The 20,558-nt window shown below is 61.2% G+C and overlaps 1 protein-coding gene across 2 annotated transcripts; it reads right to left on the bottom strand.

The window, feature by feature from the left end:
- Window positions 1–697: 697 nt before the first annotated feature.
- ZNF316 (zinc finger protein 316) lies at window positions 698–19,204 on the bottom strand. 2 transcript variants are annotated; one of them, XM_082644286.1, is made up of 6 exons: window positions 19,087–19,204; window positions 15,056–15,444; window positions 14,262–14,377; window positions 13,284–13,410; window positions 12,642–12,755; window positions 698–5,940 (listed from the first exon to the last, which is right to left on the bottom strand). In XM_082644286.1, the coding sequence occupies exons 2-6, from the start codon at window positions 15,414–15,416 to the stop codon at window positions 3,626–3,628; spliced, it is 3,033 nt and encodes a 1,010-aa protein (XP_082500412.1). In that variant the 5' UTR covers window positions 15,417–15,444; window positions 19,087–19,204; the 3' UTR covers window positions 698–3,625. The 2 variants fall into 2 exon arrangements, with proteins under 2 accessions (XP_082500412.1, XP_082500413.1); XM_082644287.1 differs by lacking the exon at window positions 19,087–19,204 and having other exon boundaries at window positions 15,056–18,943.
- Between the last annotated feature and the right edge of the window lie 1,354 nt (window positions 19,205–20,558).

Raw genomic sequence — 20,558 nt, 5'->3', positions numbered from 1 at the left:
GAATGCTGATGCTCCGTGTTGAGGTGGCCACGGACCGCTAGCACTCTCTCATTGCGCTGGGAATATACAGTGACGGGCTGGAGTTACGTGCTCGGTGGCAACTTAGCTACATCCCCCAATTTAAATATGCATGTCCTTTGACCCGGCAACAGCACTTCTACGACTTCACCTCATATAAGCACGCACATTAAAAATCTACATAACTGCACGGATATATGTACAAGAATCCACGTTGAAGCACTGTTTGCAACACTGAGAAGTTGGAAACAACCAAATAGCCATTTATGGAGAAGTTACATAGATGATGGTATAGTCACAAAATGCAAAGACTTTGATGGAGCAGTTAAAATGAGTGAGGTAGCTGTCAGGGAAGAAAGAACGTCACGTGACTAAATGAAAACAGCAAGTTGTAAGAGAGCGTGTAAAGCATGTCCCTAGTTTTACAACATTTCCACGTACATAGAAGAAATGTGCTCCCACACCTCCTGAAGCAACCGTGGTACCTGATGGCTGGATGTAGTGTGACTCTTTAGGAAATGAAAAGTGTGTACTTAACACATTTTTGCACTGTTGGAATTTTTACACCTAGCGTGAATTTTATAATCAGCAAAAAATTAAATAATGAACAAGGATCATAAAGCTTTATTTAATAAATATAACCAAAAATTTCAAAATACTTTATTCCATATGTAGCCAATTAGGAAAAGAAAAAAGTTAGAAGGAAGTGTTTGAAGAGATTACGGGAAAGGGTCAGGAGAAAGGGAGGAGGATGGGGAAATTCAAGCAATAAAGGTTAAGTGGAGATCAGAGGGTGTTCAGGGCCTCATGACTCTCAAAGCACCAGCTTTCATGGGTCACATCTCACGGGGCACTGGGGGCTTCCTTTCCTCCTTGGCAATGATGGGAGATGCCAGATTGACATCTGTGGAATGAATCAGGACTCCAGAAATTTGGAAATCCTCTCAAAACCAGGGAGGCTGTCTACTTTCTTTCTATGACCATCAGAATTGCCTTATTTCCCCTCTAAAATAAAGTATCTGGCTGGATAACTGTAAGCTCTATCGGGGAATAACTTAAGTTTTCTGAATAGACTTTAAGGCCATCCATTTTAAACTAGGTCTTAATGCCCATCTGCCACTGAAATACTGGCTTCTGTTCTGATGCCTCCAAATCACACTTGAAAAGAGATTTACTTCATAGTTCATAGTTTTCAAATCTGTGGGGAAAGGATGGGAGGGTCAGATCCGGTCGTGGGGACACCATGTGGTGAGAAGTCAACAATTCAATTCAAAGGAAGGTGTCTGGGGCCCCGGGGGGCGGGGGTGGGGGTGCTCTGCCCTGGCACAGAGCAGGTGAGCCTGGATACACCCATGTGGCTTGGGGCCTCAGAACAGGGGTCTGGACCACCGGGAAGGGGACCTGGCTAGAACGATCCTCCACACGTCAATGTCCCGATATAGGTGTGCACATTACAAGCAGCAGGTGGCAGTGTGCGGGCCCACTGGGGACTCCCGGGAAGACACAGTGGACACAGGTGGCAGGGGCCAAAGCTCTCTTGGGCTGACTCCTCACAGGCCAATCCTAGCTTCTAAGAAGAGAAACTTCTAAAGATCGTTTGCAGGAACAAGGTGGGCCCGACGCCTTGCAGGGCCTCCCTGAGGCCCCTGAGGAGCGGCAACAACACGGAATCCAGTCACAAAGCTCGTTTGTCCACTCTTTATTAAAGCTAGGTCCTCCTGCTGACAGCTGCGGGGCGGGGCGGCTTGGGCTCAGGAGGGGCACCGAAGGTGGGTACTCAGGGCTGTGCCAGGCGGGACAGGCGCAGACCAGCCCTCGGTCCCACGGGGCTGGCACACCTTGCCCTGGGCCCTTCCTGAGGCTCCTTCTCGCAGCTGGGAGAGCCCAGGGACAGGCGGCACCGCCCAGCGTTGCCGGCGCCTCTGTGGGAACCCCTGTCCTCCTCAGCACCCCGCCCACCCCCGCCCTCACCCAGCCAGGCCCATTCTTACCACCACCACCGTCCGGGCCCCCTTCCCGCCCGCCCCAGCCTCTTGCGCCCGGCTGCTGGCTCTCAGGCCCCAGGGCCATGTCTATACTAAAACAGAAGGAACTAGGTCTAAAAGGGAATGCGGCTGCTTCAAAATTTCAGTTTTCTGGCCCCATTCACACTGGCCCCAAAAGCGTTAAAGGGGGCGGATGTCTTGCAGGTGGCCCGGTGGCTCGAAAGAGCCCAGCCTGGAAGGTGCGGCGCTGGCCGGCGGCGGGCCTTGCATAGCTGGACAGTTGGTCAGTCACTGAGCCACGGGCTCAGGTCCGAACCCCCAGAGGTGTACCACCGCCGTGCAGACAGCCCGGCCCACGGTGCCTCCACTCACTGCCCACTCTGTGACACGGGAACCTAACCAGAAACACCACTTGCTTCTAGTGTAGAATAATGACAGAAGCAGAGTTAAACGGACCCGAGGAGGTCATAAGGGCCTAATCCTGGGAGGTAAGAAACAATCCTACTACCAACCTCTGTCACTTTACACTTGTCTATTAAATCTAAGTGAGCGGCAGGCTCACAAGGGCAGGGCCCCGTGTGTCCACCCACTCAGGGAGAGGCGGCAGCCGGGGAGCCAACGGCGGGGGTCCCTGGCTGCTGGGCTCCCCGAGGATCTCCGAGTATGCCGCCTCCAGCAGTCCCAGGCGAGAGCACCAAAGGACTCAGAGGGGAGGCTGAAACTAACACCCACACGGCCGGGCTGCTCTCGGTGTTCAAGTGGGGTGAAGACAGCGAGCGACTCTGGGGAATAAGGCTTCAAACTCCCTGGGGACCCTGCGAACACCTGCAACCCATCTGCCTGGGGCCACAATTTGGTTTCCGGCTTTTTCTCCTCCTCCCAGGTTCTTCGGGCCATACAAGCCATGGAAATAAATATCCACAGTCGACAAAATAAAAGCTCTCCTGGGTGCATCTCCACTTCACCCCCGACCCCGGATTAGGGAGGAACACGGTCCTTTGAAAACCCACGAGGCTTCCCCTCGCCACGCGCACAGGCCTCAAAACTTTCTGGACATACTCGAATGACCAGAAGGTCCCTGAAGTCTCCCGCTGAGGAACTGGAAGAAGTCATCAGCCAAACCCACTGGAGTAGCCATATGCTCTGCCCTCGACCACCCCACCCTCCCTTGATGCAAGGGCTTCCCCTCCCTCGCTGTAAAACCCAGTTACTAACTCACAAGCCACCTGTCCCCCGGGCCACCCATGTCGGAATCCGAGTAAAATAAATAACACTTCGCCTGCCATCCCTACCGCTTGGCCTCACCGCATCGATCCAGTGATGTCGCAGTCTCTTGTCGGGGTGGCCGCCCCCGTCCCCGTCTGCTCCGCGCGCAGCTCTCCTCTCCCCCTGTGCCCCCCGTACAGCCATCTGAGCTCGGCGGCCGGTTCTCTGGGGCCGGGCAGGAGGGAAGCCCGAGGCTGGGGGGCGGTGCACCGGGGCTGAGGGGAAGGCACCGCACCAGGACTGGGACCCTCAGCCCCCTGAGGCCAGAAGAGCAAGGGGCCGGCGCGCAGCGGCCGGCGCTCGAGCCGCAAGGTGCCGGTGGCCTAGCGGGCTGCGCCTCCGTCGGCCTGGGGCCCTCACATGATGCTCTCCTCGTAGGCGCCCGAGGGCCCCGCGAACGCGGCCGTCGGCTCGGAGCCGAAGCTCGTTCCGCCTGCGAACTCCAGCAGGGTGCTGCCGCGCTCCCCGGGCCCGGTCCCTGCGCCCGCGCTCGGCGGCCCCTTAGCGGGTGCCTCGGCCTTGGGCGCGGGGACGGCCGGCGTCTGGCCGGGCGCGCCCGCCGTGCCGCGGTGCGTCTTCATGTGGGTGAGCAGGTGCGAGCTCTGCGAGAAGCGGCGGCCGCAGTTGGCGCAGGCGTAGGGCCGCTCGCCCGTGTGCGTGCGCTGGTGTGTCACAAGCACCGAGCGCTGCGAAAACCGCTTGCCGCACTCGGGGCACGGGAAGGGCCGTTCGCCCGTGTGGCCGCGCCGGTGCTTGGCCAGGTTGGAGCGCTGCGCGAAGCCGCGGCCGCAGTCGGCGCAGCGGAAGGGCTTCTCGCCCGTGTGCGTGCGCCGGTGCCGCTTGAAGTCCGAGCTGTGGCCAAAGCCCTTGCCGCAGTCGGGACAGCGGTGCGGCTTCTCCTCGGCGTGCGCCCACTGGTGTCGCGTCAGCGCCGCACTCTGCCCGAAGCGGCGGCCGCACTCGCCGCACGCATAGGGCCTCTCGCCCGTGTGCGCGCGCCCGTGCGCCGTCAGGTGCGCGCGCCGGCTGAAGCCCGCGCCGCACACGCCGCACACAAAGGGCTTCTCGCCCGTGTGGCCACGCACGTGCGCCGCCAGGTGCGAGCCGCGGGCGAAGCGCGCACCGCACTCGGGGCACGGGAAGGGCCGCTCGCCCGTGTGCGTGCGGCGGTGGCGCGCCAGGTGCGAGCCGTACACGAAGCTCTTGCCGCAGTCGGCGCAGCGGTGTGGCCGCTCGCCCGCATGGTAGCGCTGGTGCTTGGCCAGCGCCGCGCGGCGCCCGAACGTCTTGCCGCAGTCGGAACATATCCACGGGCTCTCCTCCTCGGCCAGCGCGGCAGGAGCAGGCTCCGCCAGCAGCCCCCCGACTGCAGGCCCGAACGCACGCAGGCCGCCGCCGCCCCCAGGCCCAGCACCGCCGCCGAAAGGGTCGCAGGCCAGCCCCGCGCCCTCTACCAGGGAGAGCCGGCCCCCCAGGGGTCCGGGCAGGGGGCGCCCGTCTGTCGACAGCCGCTCCGCGAAGTCCGGGAGGCCCAGGATCGGAAAGCCATCCGGGTGGAGCCAAGACTTGGGGTGCATGGGGAAGTGGAAGCCGAGCGGGTGCGAGGAAGGGCCTTCGCCCTCCCCCAGGCCGTTGCCCAGCCCCAGAAACCGCCTGTCCGGCTCGGGGTCGTCCTTTCTCCCGGGGGTGGGCGCCTCCATCGCCGCCTCTCTCTCCTCGGCCTCTCCCTCGGCCTCTCCGTCTGCTTCGTCGATCTCAGGCCCCTCGGGCCCGGCTTCGGCCTCCTCGGGCCCCGCCGAGGGCACGGTCTCACAGGGCTCGCGCCGAGGGCCGTCACCGCCGGGCTCCGCGCAGCCGCCGCCCCGTCGATGGCGCTGGAAGTCGGCGCGGAGGCGGAAGGCCTGGCCGCAGTCGGGGCAGCAGTGAGGCCGGTCGGCCGTGTGCACGGCCTGGTGCCGCGCGAGCGCCGAGCTCTGGCTGAAGCTGCGGCCGCAGTGCGCGCAGGGGTAGGGCCGCTCGCCGGTGTGCGTGCGCTGGTGCGTGACCAGGTAGGAGCGGCGCCCGAAGCCCGCGCCGCAGAAAGCGCAGCGGTAGGGCCGCTCGCCCGTGTGGATGCGCCGGTGCGTGACCAGGTGCGACTTGTACACGAAGCGTTTGCCGCAGTCCGGACACGGGAAGGGCTTCTCGCCGGTGTGGGTGCGCTGATGGATGGCCAGGTGCGAGCGGTACACGAAGCCCTTGCCGCACTCATCGCAGCCGAAGGGCTTGACGGCCGCGTGGTAGCGCTGGTGCTTGGCCAGCCGGGACCGGTGCGGGAACACTTTACCGCACACGTCACACGTCGTCTCCGGCCGCCCGGCTGGAGCGGCCACCGAGGCCGGGAACGCCCAGGGCGCCAGCAGGCTCGCGCCCGACTCCCGGCCCTGCAGAAAGGGCTTCGCCTCGGACCCCTCAGCCAGGACCCCGAGGCCGCCGGGGTCAAGACCCCACCCCTCTGGAGTCTGCGCCGAATCCGAGTCGTCGGGGCCCCAGGTCCCAGGTACGTCCCCCACGCCGTAGGCCGCGGACCACAGCCCTGGGGGCTCGTTCTCCTCCTCGGCCACCTCTGCCAGGAAGTCCTCGTCGTCCTCCTCCTCGTGGTCCTCTATGTCGTCGGTCCAGAACCAGGCCCCTGAAGGCGACAAGGGAAGGCCAGGAGAGAGAGGTGAGAAGAGGCCGTGACAGAAGCCGCTTACAGACTGCTGCTCCTGTTAGGAGCGATTTCTGCGGGACCCCAGGCTCTTGGAGCGCGGAGCCCAGGGTCAGGGCGCTTCTGTTCCACGGGAGTGAGAGGTGGTGCACGCCTCTTCCCTGAGTTAGGAGGAACTGTGCAGACAGGAGAAATGCACACGTGGGGGTCCCTCCTAGGAGGGCTGGGGCTCCCTCACCTCGTGGACTCTCCTCAAATGGCCTCAACTAATCCCTTTTCCAGACCTCCAGCTCCCTTCAGGGCTTGCCACCCTGCTGAGAATAGGGACACCTACGAATTGGGTGACCTTGCCTGTGGGTTCCTGTGAGACCAGGGGTCAAGCCCAAAACAGGGGTCCAGGGCCCAGAAAAATAGACGGAGACGCCAGGTCTGTTTTCCCCAAAGCCCCTTGTCTCCTGGAGAAGTCCACCCACACCCCCCCACACCCCCCCCACCCCCCACCCCCAGCCTGCTTGGCCCAAGGCAGCCAAGACTCCAGCACCAGCACGGCCACTGAGGACCTGCCCTTTTGCTTAGCATCCCTCCTCTGGATCTCTCCACCAGTCTCAGGCTGGCCAGCATCCAGGGCTCTCCCTCCCACCCCCAGAGCACAGCCAGGAAAGGCTGCCCTGGGCCAAGGAGACCTAGAGGGGCCTGTAGGCCCCAGCTCTCTGCACTTACCCTAAAAGGCTCCAGCAACTGTGCAGGCACAGCCCAGCCTCCCCGCTAAGCCCCTCTGAAGCTTCGCTTTCTGAGCGGTTGTGCACTTGGGAAACGGTCCCAAATTGACTAAGACTGGGTGAGCTGCAAACACCTTCCCGTCACAGAAGGCTAAGGACCCGCCTTGGGGTCCTGCAATTCTATCCCTCCTCCACCAAGCAGCGCCCTGACCTCTCCCTTCAGTGCAGAGGAAGGACAGGGATTCAGTTTATAAAACAGAGTGATGTGCCTGCCATCAGGATACACCCGGGAGGCAACTAGTATTGGGCTGGCCCAAAAGTTCATTCGTGTTTTTCCGTAGGATGTTCTGGAAAAACCGGAACGAACTTTTTGGCCAATCTGATATTTACAAAGCAGGCACTAAGTCACACAACAAACAGAAAGAAAAAGGCCTAGTCCATGGCAGCCCAGGTGTTCCAGAGAACCTGCGTGCCCACTTCCTCTGGTACACCCTGCCCCGTGTGTGTCTACCGTGGCCACGTACGGTGTAGTCCACCTCACGATCCCAGTACCTGGAAGGTTCAAGCTCCCACACAGAGGTAGGAATCCCCTTTCCCACCACTCCCGGGTCCCCTGCCAAGGCTGTGGCTGGTGTCAGCCATCACCTGACTGGGTGAGCCTTCATCACTGAGTCCTGTCCCCGAGGAAGGGTCGTGACTCGGCCCTGGTCCTGTGTTCTGTATGGCATCCCAAACATATGGTGATAAATCACATGGGAAACCACAGCACAGCGCTGAGTGACATGAAGCCAGACACAGAACTGCAGAGACAGGATTTCTGCTCTGAGGAAAATGTGTATAAAGGGATACAAAAGTGGGTTATTTTAGTGTTTCATGCTTTGCAATACTTTCTAAGTTTTCTGTAGTTAGTAATAATATACTATTATAGTAAAAATAAGCTTTAAATAAAGGACAGTGGTTTCCTGTTACTGAGTTCATCTCTAACTGCCACCCATGGCGAGTGAGGGATGAGAAGTGGCTGAACAGCACGGAGAAGGCCCAGTTCCTCACTGTGAAGGCTGGAGCACCCCCAAGGGGAGCTGGTGCAGGGACGGGCAGTTTGGGCCCATGGTCAGATTGGCTGGAAATTCTTCCAGTGAGTCTCAAAAAGGCTTTTCCCTAAGACTCTGGTGAGTGTCTGGAGGAGTTCTAATTGGAGTCCCTAAGGCAGGGGGTTCAAGCTGCGGAACAAGTACAATGTCTTCGTGGGATGAATGTACCCCAGGACCCAGCCAAGGGTCACTGGCACTTGCTGGATAGAAGCAGACACCCAGGCCAAACGAGGGTCCACCAGCTGGCAGCCTCAGCTACTCAAGAGCCGGGGGACAGGATAGGTCCCAACGACTCATCCACAACACCTCTTCCTTGGGGTCTGAGAGTAGCAAAGCCCCCCACTTGGGGAGGTGATCCTTTGCCCTGCCCCCACCCCAAACATCAAACAATGCTGCGCTCTGCAGAGGGGGCTGATCCTAGGAGGGGACATGACCTCATCACTGGCTCTGGAGCTGGCATGGCCACTTGTCCAAAAATGAGAAAATATTAAACATAAGGCAAGTTGGTAGAGGCCACCACTGACACCGAGTAAAGGACAAGAAGGGCATCCAGGTCCCTGGCGTCAGAGCTGGTTGCTCCCCGAGACAAGATCTCTGGGAAGTAGCAGGGCCACCAGAGGGGACTCAGGGGGACAGCAGCCTGCCTCCAGGCCAGGCTCTGTCCTCATCTTCTGCCGCCAAAGTGGCCCAGGATCTGGAGGTCTGGGCCCCGGGGCAGGGGTGTCCATTGTCGGGGTTACCCCCGGCTGCAGTGGGGACAGGGTTCCCAGGGGGTTTGCTAGCACCCCGGATGCAAGCCTATTTTGGATCCAAGTGAGGACCCGTCAGGTCTACTCGTGAGACTGGGGCCGAGGCAGAGGAGATGCTCTGACAAGGTGGGGGGGAGGGAGGGCCTTTCCCAACAGTGGCCCAGAAGGTCAAACACAGCTGCCTCTTCCAGAACCCACAGGGGGAGAGTGGACAAGTGGACCCTGGGGAGGGGAAGCTGGCATTTCATCTCCCTGAGACATCCGCTCCTAAGGACTCTGACACTGGGTGAGGATTAGCTAGGCCAGGGCCCGCGCTCCGAGCCTGATGACACTCGCGGGGGCCGACCAGTGGCCTTGTGAGCAGACCCCCAAGGCAGCCCCCCGGTAAGTGCCTTATTCAGGCACCAATAAACGGCCTGGGGAGGAGGAGGCCCCGCGGCCACCTGCCTGGCGCACCTGCTCCCTGAGCTGCTGGGAGGTGGCCTGACACTCGCTCTGCCCCGAGAACCAAGCCGAGGGTTTCTATGACTCCCACCCCAAGCACCCTCTGCCCCTGTCCTGTCCTGTCCCTGAGACCTGTCCCCAGGCCTGGCCTCACGGTGAGTCAGCTGCAGGTCTGCTCTAACCGCTCCCCGAGGGACCCAGCCACAGCACAGGGCCCAGAAGACAGTCGTGTGTGTGAGGTCAGCACCTGCTCCTGACCCTCCGGCCAGACCGAGACTCGGGGTGGGCTCGGGGAGAGCCCCGCCCCCAGGCACAAAGGCAGGACGTGGACAAGGGGGTGGCCGAAGCTGCAGGCGGGCTCCTTGCTCCCCGTCCGGCTGCCATCAGTAGCCCCTCCTTCCCTCTGAGCAGGAATCTGGTCACCCGGGAGGTGGTGGCTCCCGGCAGGGCTGGGTTTTGCGATGGATCTACCCTCCCCACTGCAGGGTCCTCAGGCTGACACGTCCTCCAGGAGGGGGTCCTCCCCTGAGCCCCTCTCCAGAACCGCTGATGGTGCTCACCATCAGGTTCTCTCATGCTGGTGTGCTTTCACCTGACTGCTTTTAAACTTTCTCTCCTTTCCTGTGTAATGTTTAAGCCGGTTCAATCCTGCCTATTGTATTTCTCTTCTATCTTTCACTTTCACACGAGGGGCAGGAACAGCAGTCAAGGAGGGGGATCACCAGTCGAGCACTGTGGGGATGGCACAGGTGTGAACAACACACAGCGCGCTCTTCCAGAGTCTGCTGGAGCAAACGAGGAAGCGGGCACCCGGGCAGGACCACTCCAGACCTCGCTGAGGGCTGCGGGTGCAGGGAACGTCCTGGAGTGACATGGGGGGTTCCCACATCAAGGCGGTCAGAGGACACACACGACTCAAGTGGGACCTACACACTGAGCCAGCCACACGAAGGTCACTCCAGGCAGAGAAAACAGCAGGTACAAAGCCCCGAGGCAGGTGTGAGAGCTTGAAGAGAAAGGCTGTCGGTGGAGTTGAGCCTGAAGAGCTGTGGGTGTGTGAGGGGTGCAGGCCCCCAGGCCGCAGAGGATCCCAGATACTGTGCCGAGTGCCCGGGGAAGTCTAGGGGTGGGGGGCAGCCAGCAGCTCAGGGACGCCTGTGGCCACACGCCTGACCACCGCATGCCTGGGCCAGGGGTGGGGTGAGGAAGGCAGAGGGACGAGGACCACTTGGGCCCCAGCTAGGCCCACCACGTGCCAGGGACGCTGCAGGAGGGGCCCGGGGTAGGAGACGTGGTGCCACTTCAGGTTTAGCTCACTCTGAGATGCCCTCGGACACCCAAGTGGAGACATCAAGCAGGCGGTGGGACAGACAAGGTCAGAGCTGGAGAGGGAGGCTGAGAATGGGCAGGTGGGCACAAACAGCACTTAGGGCCCTGGCCCCAGCTGGGGTCACCTGCGGAGAGGAGAGGAGAGGGCAAGGGCTGTCCTGGGCTTGTAGACATGCAGTGGCAGGTGGGGAAGCAGCCAGAGGCAGCAGAGAGACCAGGGGCACGCGGGGTCCATCCTGCAGAGCAGAAAAGCTAATGCGACGAGGAAATAAGGCCAGAGCACCAGGCCAAGGTGACAAGGACATCCTCAGCCACAGGGAATAGGGTTCAGCCACGGGCAGGGATCTGCCAGGCGACCACACTGGGCATTTGTAAGGAATGGGGGAGCGTACTATCTCAGCCGGGTGAGGAGAGAGGTGGCAGGTAATGGGTGAGGACCAGGGAGCGGGAGGTGGTGGTCGAGGGGAGCCAGAGCCAGGAGGCTTTAATTCAGCCCTCAGAGGAGCCGGGGCACCTGAGCGGGCGCGTCTGGCCGGAGTCCAAACCTTATGCGTGGCCCAACTTGTTAAGAAGCACAAGAGATGAATATGCTTGTGTTGTGCAAGACTATGATCTAGAAATACAGAAACTCTGCCAGGCTCAGAACACCGGCTGTCCTGCCCAGACCCAGCAATTCGCAACTCTCAACTGGCTCAGCTGCACAGAAATGAGCGCAGGGAGAAAAGGGGAGGGAGGCGCTTGGCAGACAGGCTACAGTGACAGTTAGGAAGGGAGACCTCAGATGGATTCGCTCTGCCCGAGCTGACCCCAGCCTTCGCGACCACAGCCCCTCCCGGGACACAGGTGATGCGTGGAAGACTGTGCCTGCATCCTGCACCCACCTCGGCTCCACAGGGGAAGGCGGAGGCGCTGGCCCAGCGAGCCTGCCCCTTCAGCGAGCTGCCAAACCCCAGCTAGGTTCACAGAGCACATTGTGGGGACCACCCAGGCTCGAGCCTGCAAAAGGATCCACCCCAGGACCCTCCAAGAAGCGTGGAGAACAGGGGCACATCCAGACCACGTGTGGAGAGACTGGCCAGTGGAGGTCTACAGCCCCTTCCTCTCCAGATGGTTTTTCAGATCTGTGCCCAGAAACAGGGCACACCTCCCATCAGACCCTCCAAGAAACATCACCTCCATCCCAGTCTCAGCCTGGAGGCAGCTGCAACATTGTCTGCCAGCCAGAGCCCTCCTGATTCTGAAGGCCACGAGACAGTCCAAGAGGGTCCCAGAGCATGTGGAGACCTAGGGCAGGAAGGCCACCCTGAAACACAGTGGAAAGTGAGGCCCGAGGCCTGAACCCACTGTGGGCAAGTGACTTAATCACTACTTTAAAAGTCAATTTCCTTGACTGTAAAATGAGACCAATAATCCCTCCCCCACTACTTCACAGAGCTGTTACGAGGATAGAAAATATACAGGGAAATACCCTGAAGAGTACACGTGTAGGCACAGCACTGTCTATGTTTTTCTGTATTTTATTTTAAAACCTCGACAAGCTGTTCCCAGTCTATCCAAGCACGTGAGTGGCATGAGACATCCAGAGCCCCGCACTAGGCTGGCATCACCTGAGACCAAAGCCAAACACACACACTGTGCAAGGGTCTCCGCTGAACCTCTGACACACGGGGAACAGCTCACAAACCTCCACGGAGCACCTCCACAGAACCAGTGGTCCGACGGCCTCGGGTGGGAAACTGGGGGTTTTGTTCAAACTCTTCATTCTCCAGATGAATAAAAATGAGGCCCAGAAAGTTGGAGGAACAGGACCAGAGCCAGGTCCGAGGTCTCAGAGAAATCCGACACCCTGAACGCTTCCTGTATGTCTCTCTCTGGAAGGTGCGGGGCTGCCAGCCCAGGCCCTGACCCTGGGCCTCCCAGGGAGAGAGGACGGCCACATGGGCAGGGCAGCCGTTCAGCCCTGGGAGCCGGAAGGCCAACAGCTCCAGCATCTCAGGGCAACGGTCCGCTCCTCCCCTGGCCTCTGTGAGCTGGTAACTTGACAACTGACCCTCACACACACACAAAAACAATCAGAGGCTCAAGGCAGGGACAGGGCATCATTGTTAAAGACTCGTAACAGGAACCTCTAGGTTCTCTAAAGACTCCCCAGCCTTTGGGCCTCTGCAGACCAGAACCAAGAGGAGCCAACCCACAAAGGTAGAGGGGAGCCCCCAGTGCCACTGTGTCCCCACAGAGGCCCCCCAAGAGTGCAGAGCAGCAGCACCAGGGCCGCTCTCTGGGGCCGCAGTGGAGAGCGAAGGCACAGGCCGATGTCTGGTGAAACCCGCAAGAGTCCGTGTCGCGCTCACCTGTGTAGACGCCGGTGACGATGTCTCCCTCCTCGGGACGGGGGCTATCCGGGACCCAAGGCTCCTCTCCTTGCTCCAGCCGGAAGATCAGATCCGGCTTGGGGATTGGGTATCCTGCCCCGGACAAAACAGGCGGCAGCTGCAGGCCCTGCCCTCACCCACACGGCACTGCCACCACTGGCTCCCCTCTCCGGCCTTTCCGGGACCAGCCTTCCCACCTCCCCGCCTCCGCTGGGAAATCCCACACTCCCTTCCCTCTGGAGCCCTGCCCTGATCCCCAGCTCCCCTGTCCAGCCCCTCCACACGCTGCCATCTGCAGGGTGCCCGCCCTTCTCCTCCGTCACCTGCCTCCTCACTCCTTGAGGCCTCTGAGGAGCGTACAGCACAGAGACCAGAGCGGCACTGCAGCTCCCCAGAACATGTCCACCTGGGTCACGGCGCTGCTGGGCCACAGTGGGCCCCCCGCAAGACACGCCCCGGCCCAGAAGCCAGGCCGGTCCCCAGGGCTTCCCTGGGAGGCGGGCTGGCTCCAGCAGCTCCTTCTCCAAGACCCTGGGGCTCCAGAAAACACCCTCTCAGACAGCTAAGCCGCTGGCAGCCATCGCGCCAGGATGCCTCTTGGGGACAAAAGGCTCTGCTCACCCAAGGACACCAGAATCCCATAGTTTTCCTGCATGACTTCCTTGTAGAGCTCCCGCTGGTCCGCATCCAGCCGTTCCCACTCCTCCAGGGAGAAGTACACAGCCACGTCTTCAAAGGTCACCAGCCCCTGGAAAACAAAGAACCCTGGCCGCTGCCCTACACTGCCCCGGCGAGAGGCAGGGGCGTCCCACGAAGAGAGGACAGGAGCTCACATCAGTGGACACTGAGCTGACCCTGCAATGTGGAGGTCACAGGGACACAGCCCAGCAGCCCAGCAGCTGCAAGTCTACAAACACCTGACGGAACGAGGGGCTTGCAGGCCTGTCACAGCCCCGGGAGGCAAGAACCCCATTCCCATCCAGAGATCAGGGGCTCGGGCTCAGAGAGGGAGAGCGCTCAGCTCAGATGGGGCAGGGCCCGGACTCACACTGAAGTCCAGAGACAACGAAGCCCAAGACCCCATGTATGTGCTGCACGGGCACCTCGCCCCCTCCTGCTTCACCGTCTGCCTCAAGCCAGTGGTCACATCAGTGGGGTGAGGGCCCACGCCTTGGTGGACAAGTGGCACCAACTAAACTGAGTGTGGGCACTGGCGCCCAATCTAACTGGGCTCAATAGGAAACCAGAGCCTGGACAGGTGACAGGCACTCCAGGTAAGGGCACAGCTTGACCCTGGGGGAGAGCCAGGGCTGACGGAACTGTGCAGGCTGCAGGTGAGTTGGTGGTGGGCAACATGATCAGGACATTCCAATGGCCTGGGAAGGGCCGGGCCCCAGGAGAGCGGAACCATATCCCACAGGTTTGGGGCTGGAGACTCCCAGCTGCTTCCTGCAGCCCCGTCCTGGTCCATAGCCTGGGCTCGGTCTGAGGACCACAATGCCACTGCCCTGCCAACAGGGGTCTCCAGGACAGCGGGTGCCAATCTCCCTGGGGAAACCCAGTCTGGTTAACTGAGCCCCAAATAAAGGGGCAGCTCACCTGAGACCCAGATGTCAGGGAATCGTCCTCATCCTCTTCCTCTTCTTCGTCCTCGTCCTCGTCCTGCTCCAGGTCCTCATCCCTCGACATGGCTGGAGCCCGGGAGGCCTGCAAGGCTGAGGGGAGAGACCTCTTGGGGTCCAGCCTTTAGCATCAGGCCTCACTGCCCTGGCCGACGTCTGTCCATCCAGCTACCAGGGTCAGCAGCTCCTGGCCACTCCCCCTTTTCAAAACCCGGGCCCTGGGCTTCCCTGGTGGTGCAGTGGTTAAGAATCTGCCTGCCAATGCAGGGGATACAGGTTTGAGCTCTGGTCCAGGAAGATCCCACATGCCACAGAGCAACAAAGTCCGTGCACCACAACTACTGAGCCTGCGCTCTAGAGCCCGTGAGCCACAACTACTGAGCCCACATGCCACAACTACTGAGCCTGTGCTCTAGAGCCCGCGAGACACAACTACTGAGCCTGTGTGCCACAACTACTGAAGCTCACGTGCCTAGAGCCTGTGCTCTGCAACAAGGAGAAGCCACAGCAATGAGAAGCCCGCGCACCGCAACGTGCAACGAAGAGCAGCCCCTGCTCGCCACAACTAGAGAAAGCCCACGTGCAGCAACGAAGACCCAACGCAGCCAAAAATAAAAATAAATCAATGAAATAAATTAATTTTTTTTAAAAAAAGAAAAAACCCTGGGCCCTGCCACTCCAGCTGCACCCCGTCGGGTCAAAGAGCTCTTCCCGGCCTGCCCCCCCAAGCCCCCCCAACTTCTTCCCCGAAGACTAGCTCCTTTTTCTTACCCTTTTCCTGAAGACCAGGGGACTCGGCATCCCCACCACAGCTAAGGCGCTCCTGGGTCCCCGACGCCGGACTCCGCTCTTCTGCCACCACCGCCTCTGCGTTGGCGTCCTCTGCCTCCGCCTCCGCCTGCCGCCCTGGCCCTGCCTGCACCCCGTCCGCCTCCAGCTCCTCCGCCACCTCCGCCACGGCCTCGTCCTCCTCGGCCTCCACCACCACCACCTCCTCCTTCACCAGCTCCCCCTCCTCTTCCCCCTTTTCTTCCTCCTCTTCTTCCTCCTGACCAGGATCACATTCCGACCCGTCCTCTGCCCTCTCCCGCTGGGCGGCTGGGGAGTCTGGAGTCGTGTGAAGGGCTGCCATCGTCTCTGGAAGGGAGCCTCAGCTCGGCCTGCAACACAGACAGGCGACGGTGACCAGCCGCCCGGCATGCAGCCCTCTGACGGAGGTGGGGTTGGTTTGCCCCGCGATACAGTAACAGCACCGGAGCTGAGGCACGACTGGAGCTCTTTCCACGATCTCATGTGGCACAACCTAGATTCTGTAACAGAAAAGCTGCCAAAGAGCCCCTCACTGTGAGCCCCGTTACGCGGCCTCAGCTCTTTCTTGCAGGCAACGACAGGCCTGGTGTGAACTGCCATGCTTTCTTGGAGTAAGCCAGGGACTAATCCGGGTTTTTATCCTCAAGAACATGGAAGCATCAAGTCCAGGCAACACGCCCGAGGGTGGCCCAGCCTGCGTTTAGCTGAAACAGGTGCACACAGCCCATAAGGAACAGTGCACCTGATATATGGGGGCGGAAGAGATGCTCGCCCAGCTCTGAACGTGCACGAACTTGGGCACGAACTCGGCGGCAGGGAGTGTGGGAGCCGAGGTCTGAGCATGGGTGGGCCAGGAACCCCAGCGCAGTGTGACGGGCGGAGGAAAGTAAGACCACCCTGCCGGGAGGGCCTACTCTACCAAGCCAGCAGGTCAGGCTCCTTCCTGTGGAAGGCGGCAGAGAAGAGCCCCTGAGCAGGCAATTACCCCTGTGTCCCCCACCCCTTGCTCCATCCAGGGCATCTGGAAAAAGCTCAGCTGATCAGGAATTTGGTTCATCGCTAGACCAGCAAAGGTGAAAAAAAATGCCCTGTGACACTTCACGTTTGGGGATCAGAGAATCCTAAGTGCTGAATCATCAAAGCCCCAGTGGCTCACAGCATCTACCTCTCACATCGATGTCGGAGACAGCTCAGCCCAGGCACTTGGGAGATGCAGCCACACCGCCTCACAGCATGGGAGCCCCGGGGCTGTGGACCCAAGAGGGATGGGATACCGCGAGCCCTGGGGCCACTCCTCCCTCCCAGCTGCGCACTCCTCACCAGCCCCAGTAAAGTCCCAGGACAAGACAGAGTCATGGGTTTTGACGAGCCAGTTTCTGTGGCTCCTTTTTGAGTGTAAACCTAAGAACAGGTCTATCAGCCAGCATGGCACCATCAGTCTCTCAGACCTGACTAGGGCCACTTCCAAAGTAAGCCAAGCCCACTACAAATGCAGCGACCCCAGAACCCCGGGAAGAGAGCACGAACCCCGGAGGAGCCTGAGATGTCAGGCCACACAGGACAATGGGGCTGCAAATTCAGGCTGAGCCCAGATGCCATGCCAAGCCCAGCAGAGCCCTTCCTGCGTGGCCCCCTTGCAGAACAGCCTCCTGCAGGCCAGGCCCCCATTCGAGGACCAGAGGCTTGGGAATAAAGTGGCCCCATGCTTGTTGCACCTCAGGACCTCTGCACATGCCATTCCCACTCCCTGGCACTCTCCTCCCCTCTTCTTCACTGATCCTTTGGAGGCAGCCCCCTGGGCCCCTAAGACACACACAGTTCCCTGGACTCTGCCCTCTTAGCACCCACATTTTAATATACTTACAGAACTGTCTGCTTATTGCCTGTCTCCCCAAATACACACTCAACTCCAAGAAGGCAGAAGTTCCCTTTGTTCATCTCTGAATCTCCTTGTGCCAGACACAGAGTGAGCGCTCAAATATTTATTGATAAAATGACTCTAGGGACTTCCCTGGCGGTCCAGTGGTTAAGACTCCACGCTCCCAGTGCAGGGGGCCTGGGTTCAATCCCTGGTCGGCGAACTAGATCCCACTTGCCGCATCCCGTGTGCCACAACTAAGACCCTGTGCAGTCAAATAAATAAATAAATATTTTTTAAAAAAAGAAGAAGAAGAAGAAAGAAAAAACATGACTCTAAAGTCTGCAGTCAACGTGATGAACATGAGATTTTCAAAACTCAGTATTCTGGTGCCACTGTCATGTTCCAGAACAGGATGACTGCTGTTGAGGGTTCTTCAGACTAGAACCCACTGGAGAGTCTCTGCCTCTAAAGAGGTTACGACCTGAGGTCCCTTCTCCCAAGAGGTGCACCTGCTGCTGACCAGAGGAGGGAAAGACCCAGCAGTCGTGGAGGTGGTCCGTCACCCTGCAGATGGGATGGGGCCTAGCACAGCCAGACGCCCCATAAACCCTGACCCAGCATCCAGAACAGAATGGTTCTGAGAAACGGGCCTCAGTAACTTGGGTGGCAGATGCCCCTCTGCCTCCCCAGGACAGGTGGGTGCTGGGCATACCCCCAGACCCACACACTCTCCTTTCTTCCTGCCAGCCTGCCAGCCTACCAGAAACTCACTTCTGGCATCCAGCTCAGGATGCCACAGAAAGTCCGGTAAGCAACCTGATCATGATAACCCTTCAGGTCATCCCAGACCATTACTTCCATGGGGGCTGAGGCGGGGCTGCACCCTAGGATATAGTGCTGCAGAATTCAGAAGAGGGCATGGGGCGAGGGGGGCAGGGAGGGGCAGTTAATGAGATGCCTGCCTCTGGGAGAAGGACCACACAGACAGAAAGAGGCAAACTTAGAAAACTTTTAGCAACTCTCCACTGAAGTCCCAGATCCAGGGAACCTACACAGAGAAGTAGAAGACATGTGCGGGTGCAGGTAGGTGTAGGCCCTTTCCCTCCGTCTGGTGGCCTCACTGACCACACCTGTTACTCAAGGCCTTCCAGGCTTTCATCTCTGCCCAGAAACCTTCCTTCCCTGACTACCAGGATCCTCACTGTTTGTCCACGGATCTGGGCTCCCCTGCCTGTGTTTGCTCCTGGTGCAGGTGTATCCACGGGGCCAACCCTGCTGCCCGAGGGCAGCCCCTCTCCTTGCTGGCCAGCTCCCCAAACCTGCCAACACTTGTTGAACCAAACCCAGTACCGGGGTCTCCCCACACAGGCACAGCTAGGGACCTGATCCTGCACACCTCCCCTTGCCCCTGCCCACTGGGTCCTCCACCAAAGGCAGGCCCCTCTCCCACCTCTCCGGCCACATGGGGCAGCCCAGACCCCATCCAACCCCAGAAATGAGTTCCCCAACCCGCCTACTGGCGGTAGAAGACTCAGCACAGCAGCCCACCGGGGCCTCCATTCGCAGAGGGAGGACCCAGGCAAGGCCCCCAAGGTCACTAAGCAAGCTCGCGGGGGCGCCAAGCCATCTCCATCCCTCCAGGGGTCTTATCGGGCCTCCGCCTCCCTCAGAAGCCAGGTCAGGGCCGTGACAGCCCCTCCTGGATGGGTGTGTCCCCGGGGGCGGCCGCGGCCCAACCCCCGCCCCTCCGGCCGGGAGGGCGGCGGGCACCTCCCAGGGGTCGCGGGTATGTGTCCTCCCAGCCCGCCTACTCCGCGCTGCCCGCCCGGACCGGCCCTGGGGGTCGGGGCCCGCCTCCTTCGCGCAGGCCCGGGCGGGGGTCTACGGGCCGCGCCGAGCGTGGGCGCGGCCGCGAAAGGCCAGGCCAGAGCGCCGCTCGGGCCCCCCCAGACCCAGGCCCGACCCGGACCGGCCCGCCCCGCTGCGCGCCGCTGCCTCCCCGCGGTCTCCCGCGCCGGCGTCGAGGGGCGGCGCGACCCCGACCCCACGCCCGCGCCTGGCCCGCCGGCACCTGCCGCCAGCGCCCGCCTCCCGCCGGCCTCGCCACCCACTCGCCGCGCCGCCCACTCACCGCGCGCGCCGGCCGCCGAGCCGCCGCCGGACACCGGGGCCGGGCCGGGGCCTGCGCGCCCCGCGCTACACAAAGTGACGGCCCCGGAGCTGCGCGGCGGCGGCGCGTGGGCACCGGAAGTGCCGCCACCGGGCTCCGCCCCGCCGGTGCCCACGGGGGGGCACTTCCGGTCACGCGGGGTCCAGCGCGGCCCCTGAGGGGGCGTGCTTGGGGGGAAAGGAAGCGGCCCTGGTGCGGGGGCGCCCTCGGACCTGGGTCGCCGCGCTCATGTGCACTGCGTCCCGGGCCTTGGGGACCCTGGCGCGCCCCGCGCCGCCCCAGAGCCCGACCCCACCTCTGGGGACCCCGGCCCCGCCCTGCCCCTAGAGATGCCCGCGAGGTCCGCCCGCTCCCCAAAACCCTCCCGGCTTCCTCATGCATACATGATTCAGGGGGCGCTACCGAGCGCCAGACCCGGCCAGGTCCACCCGGGCCTCGGGACCCTCCCCGGGCCCCACGACGGTGGAGGGAGGCGATGACCCCTATGAGGGCCCGCGTGCCCTCAGACCCGGGCAGGGGCGGGGGGCGATCCCTGCTGGTGATGGGCCCGCAGTACTGGGGCAGGTGGGCCGGACGTCTACAGCTCGTGCAGGGCCAACGCTGGGTAAACATGGGCGGGGGGAGGGGGGTTCCCAGAACGGACCAGGACAAGGACTGAGGGGGCCGGTGGGCCAGGGTAGCTGGATGAATGCAATAAGGGCCTCAGATCTGGTGGCTTTACAAGTGATCCATGGGGAGCGCCTGCCTCTGGGAAGGGAAGCGTTCCCCCAGCAGGAGGCAGGAAGGACAGATGGCCGCCCTAGGAGGTGTGAGAAGGTGAGGTTGGTGGACTCAGGGGACGCCTGCAGCCCTCCCCAAACCTACCTGCCTCCGCCCCCCAGGGGCCGCAGCTGGGGTCTGCCGGTGAGCTCTTGCACCCACGGAGATTGGGCCATGCTGCTTCTCCAGCTCCTACCCCATGGGTACCATTATTCTTATATTTTCACTAGTGACCCCGCGCCTCAAGACGGTATCAGCATCAGAGTCTGACTGGGCTCGCAGAGGGGTCACACCTACCTGAAGTAACAGCTTCTCCCTCCCAGAACCTCAGCACCTGGCTGGGGAGCTGCTCAGGCCCACTGAGGACTCAAACTTGCCTGCAGCCCCCGTCCCAAGCCTTGCCTCCCCCAGCCCAGAGCACCCGCTGTGCGGCCTCCAGCTGCATCCAGCTCCTCACGCTTATTGTTTGGCTCCTGGTGTTTTAAAAATGTTTTAAAATGGGGCTTCCCTGGTGGCGCAGTGGTTGAGAGTCCGCCTACCGATGCAGGGGACACGGGTTCGTGCCCCGGTCCGGGAAGATCCCACATGCCGCGGAGCGGCTGGGCCCGTGAGCCGTGGCCGCTGAGCCTGTGCGTCCGGAGCCTGTGCTCCGCAACGGGAGAGGCCACAGCAGT

Source organism: Mesoplodon mirus, assembly GCF_964341445.2.
Source record: "Mesoplodon mirus genome assembly, chromosome: 15".
In the NCBI taxonomy this organism is placed as follows: domain Eukaryota; kingdom Metazoa; phylum Chordata; class Mammalia; order Artiodactyla; family Ziphiidae; genus Mesoplodon; species Mesoplodon mirus.
Note: the sequence above shows the minus strand (reverse complement) of the source record. Positions and strands in the feature narration are given on the sequence as shown.

Coding starts and splice junctions, on each gene's coding strand:
- ZNF316 (XM_082644286.1), bottom strand. CDS start 15,416: ATGGCAGCCCTTCACACGACTCCAGACTCCCCAGCCGCCCAGCGGGAG. Junction 14,378..15,055: donor CCCTGGTCTTCAGGAAAAGG/GTAAGAAAAAGG, acceptor CTCTCCCCTCAG/CCTTGCAGGCCTCCCGGGCT. Junction 13,411..14,261: donor CCCTGACATCTGGGTCTCAG/GTGAGCTGCCCC, acceptor TTTGTTTTCCAG/GGGCTGGTGACCTTTGAAGA.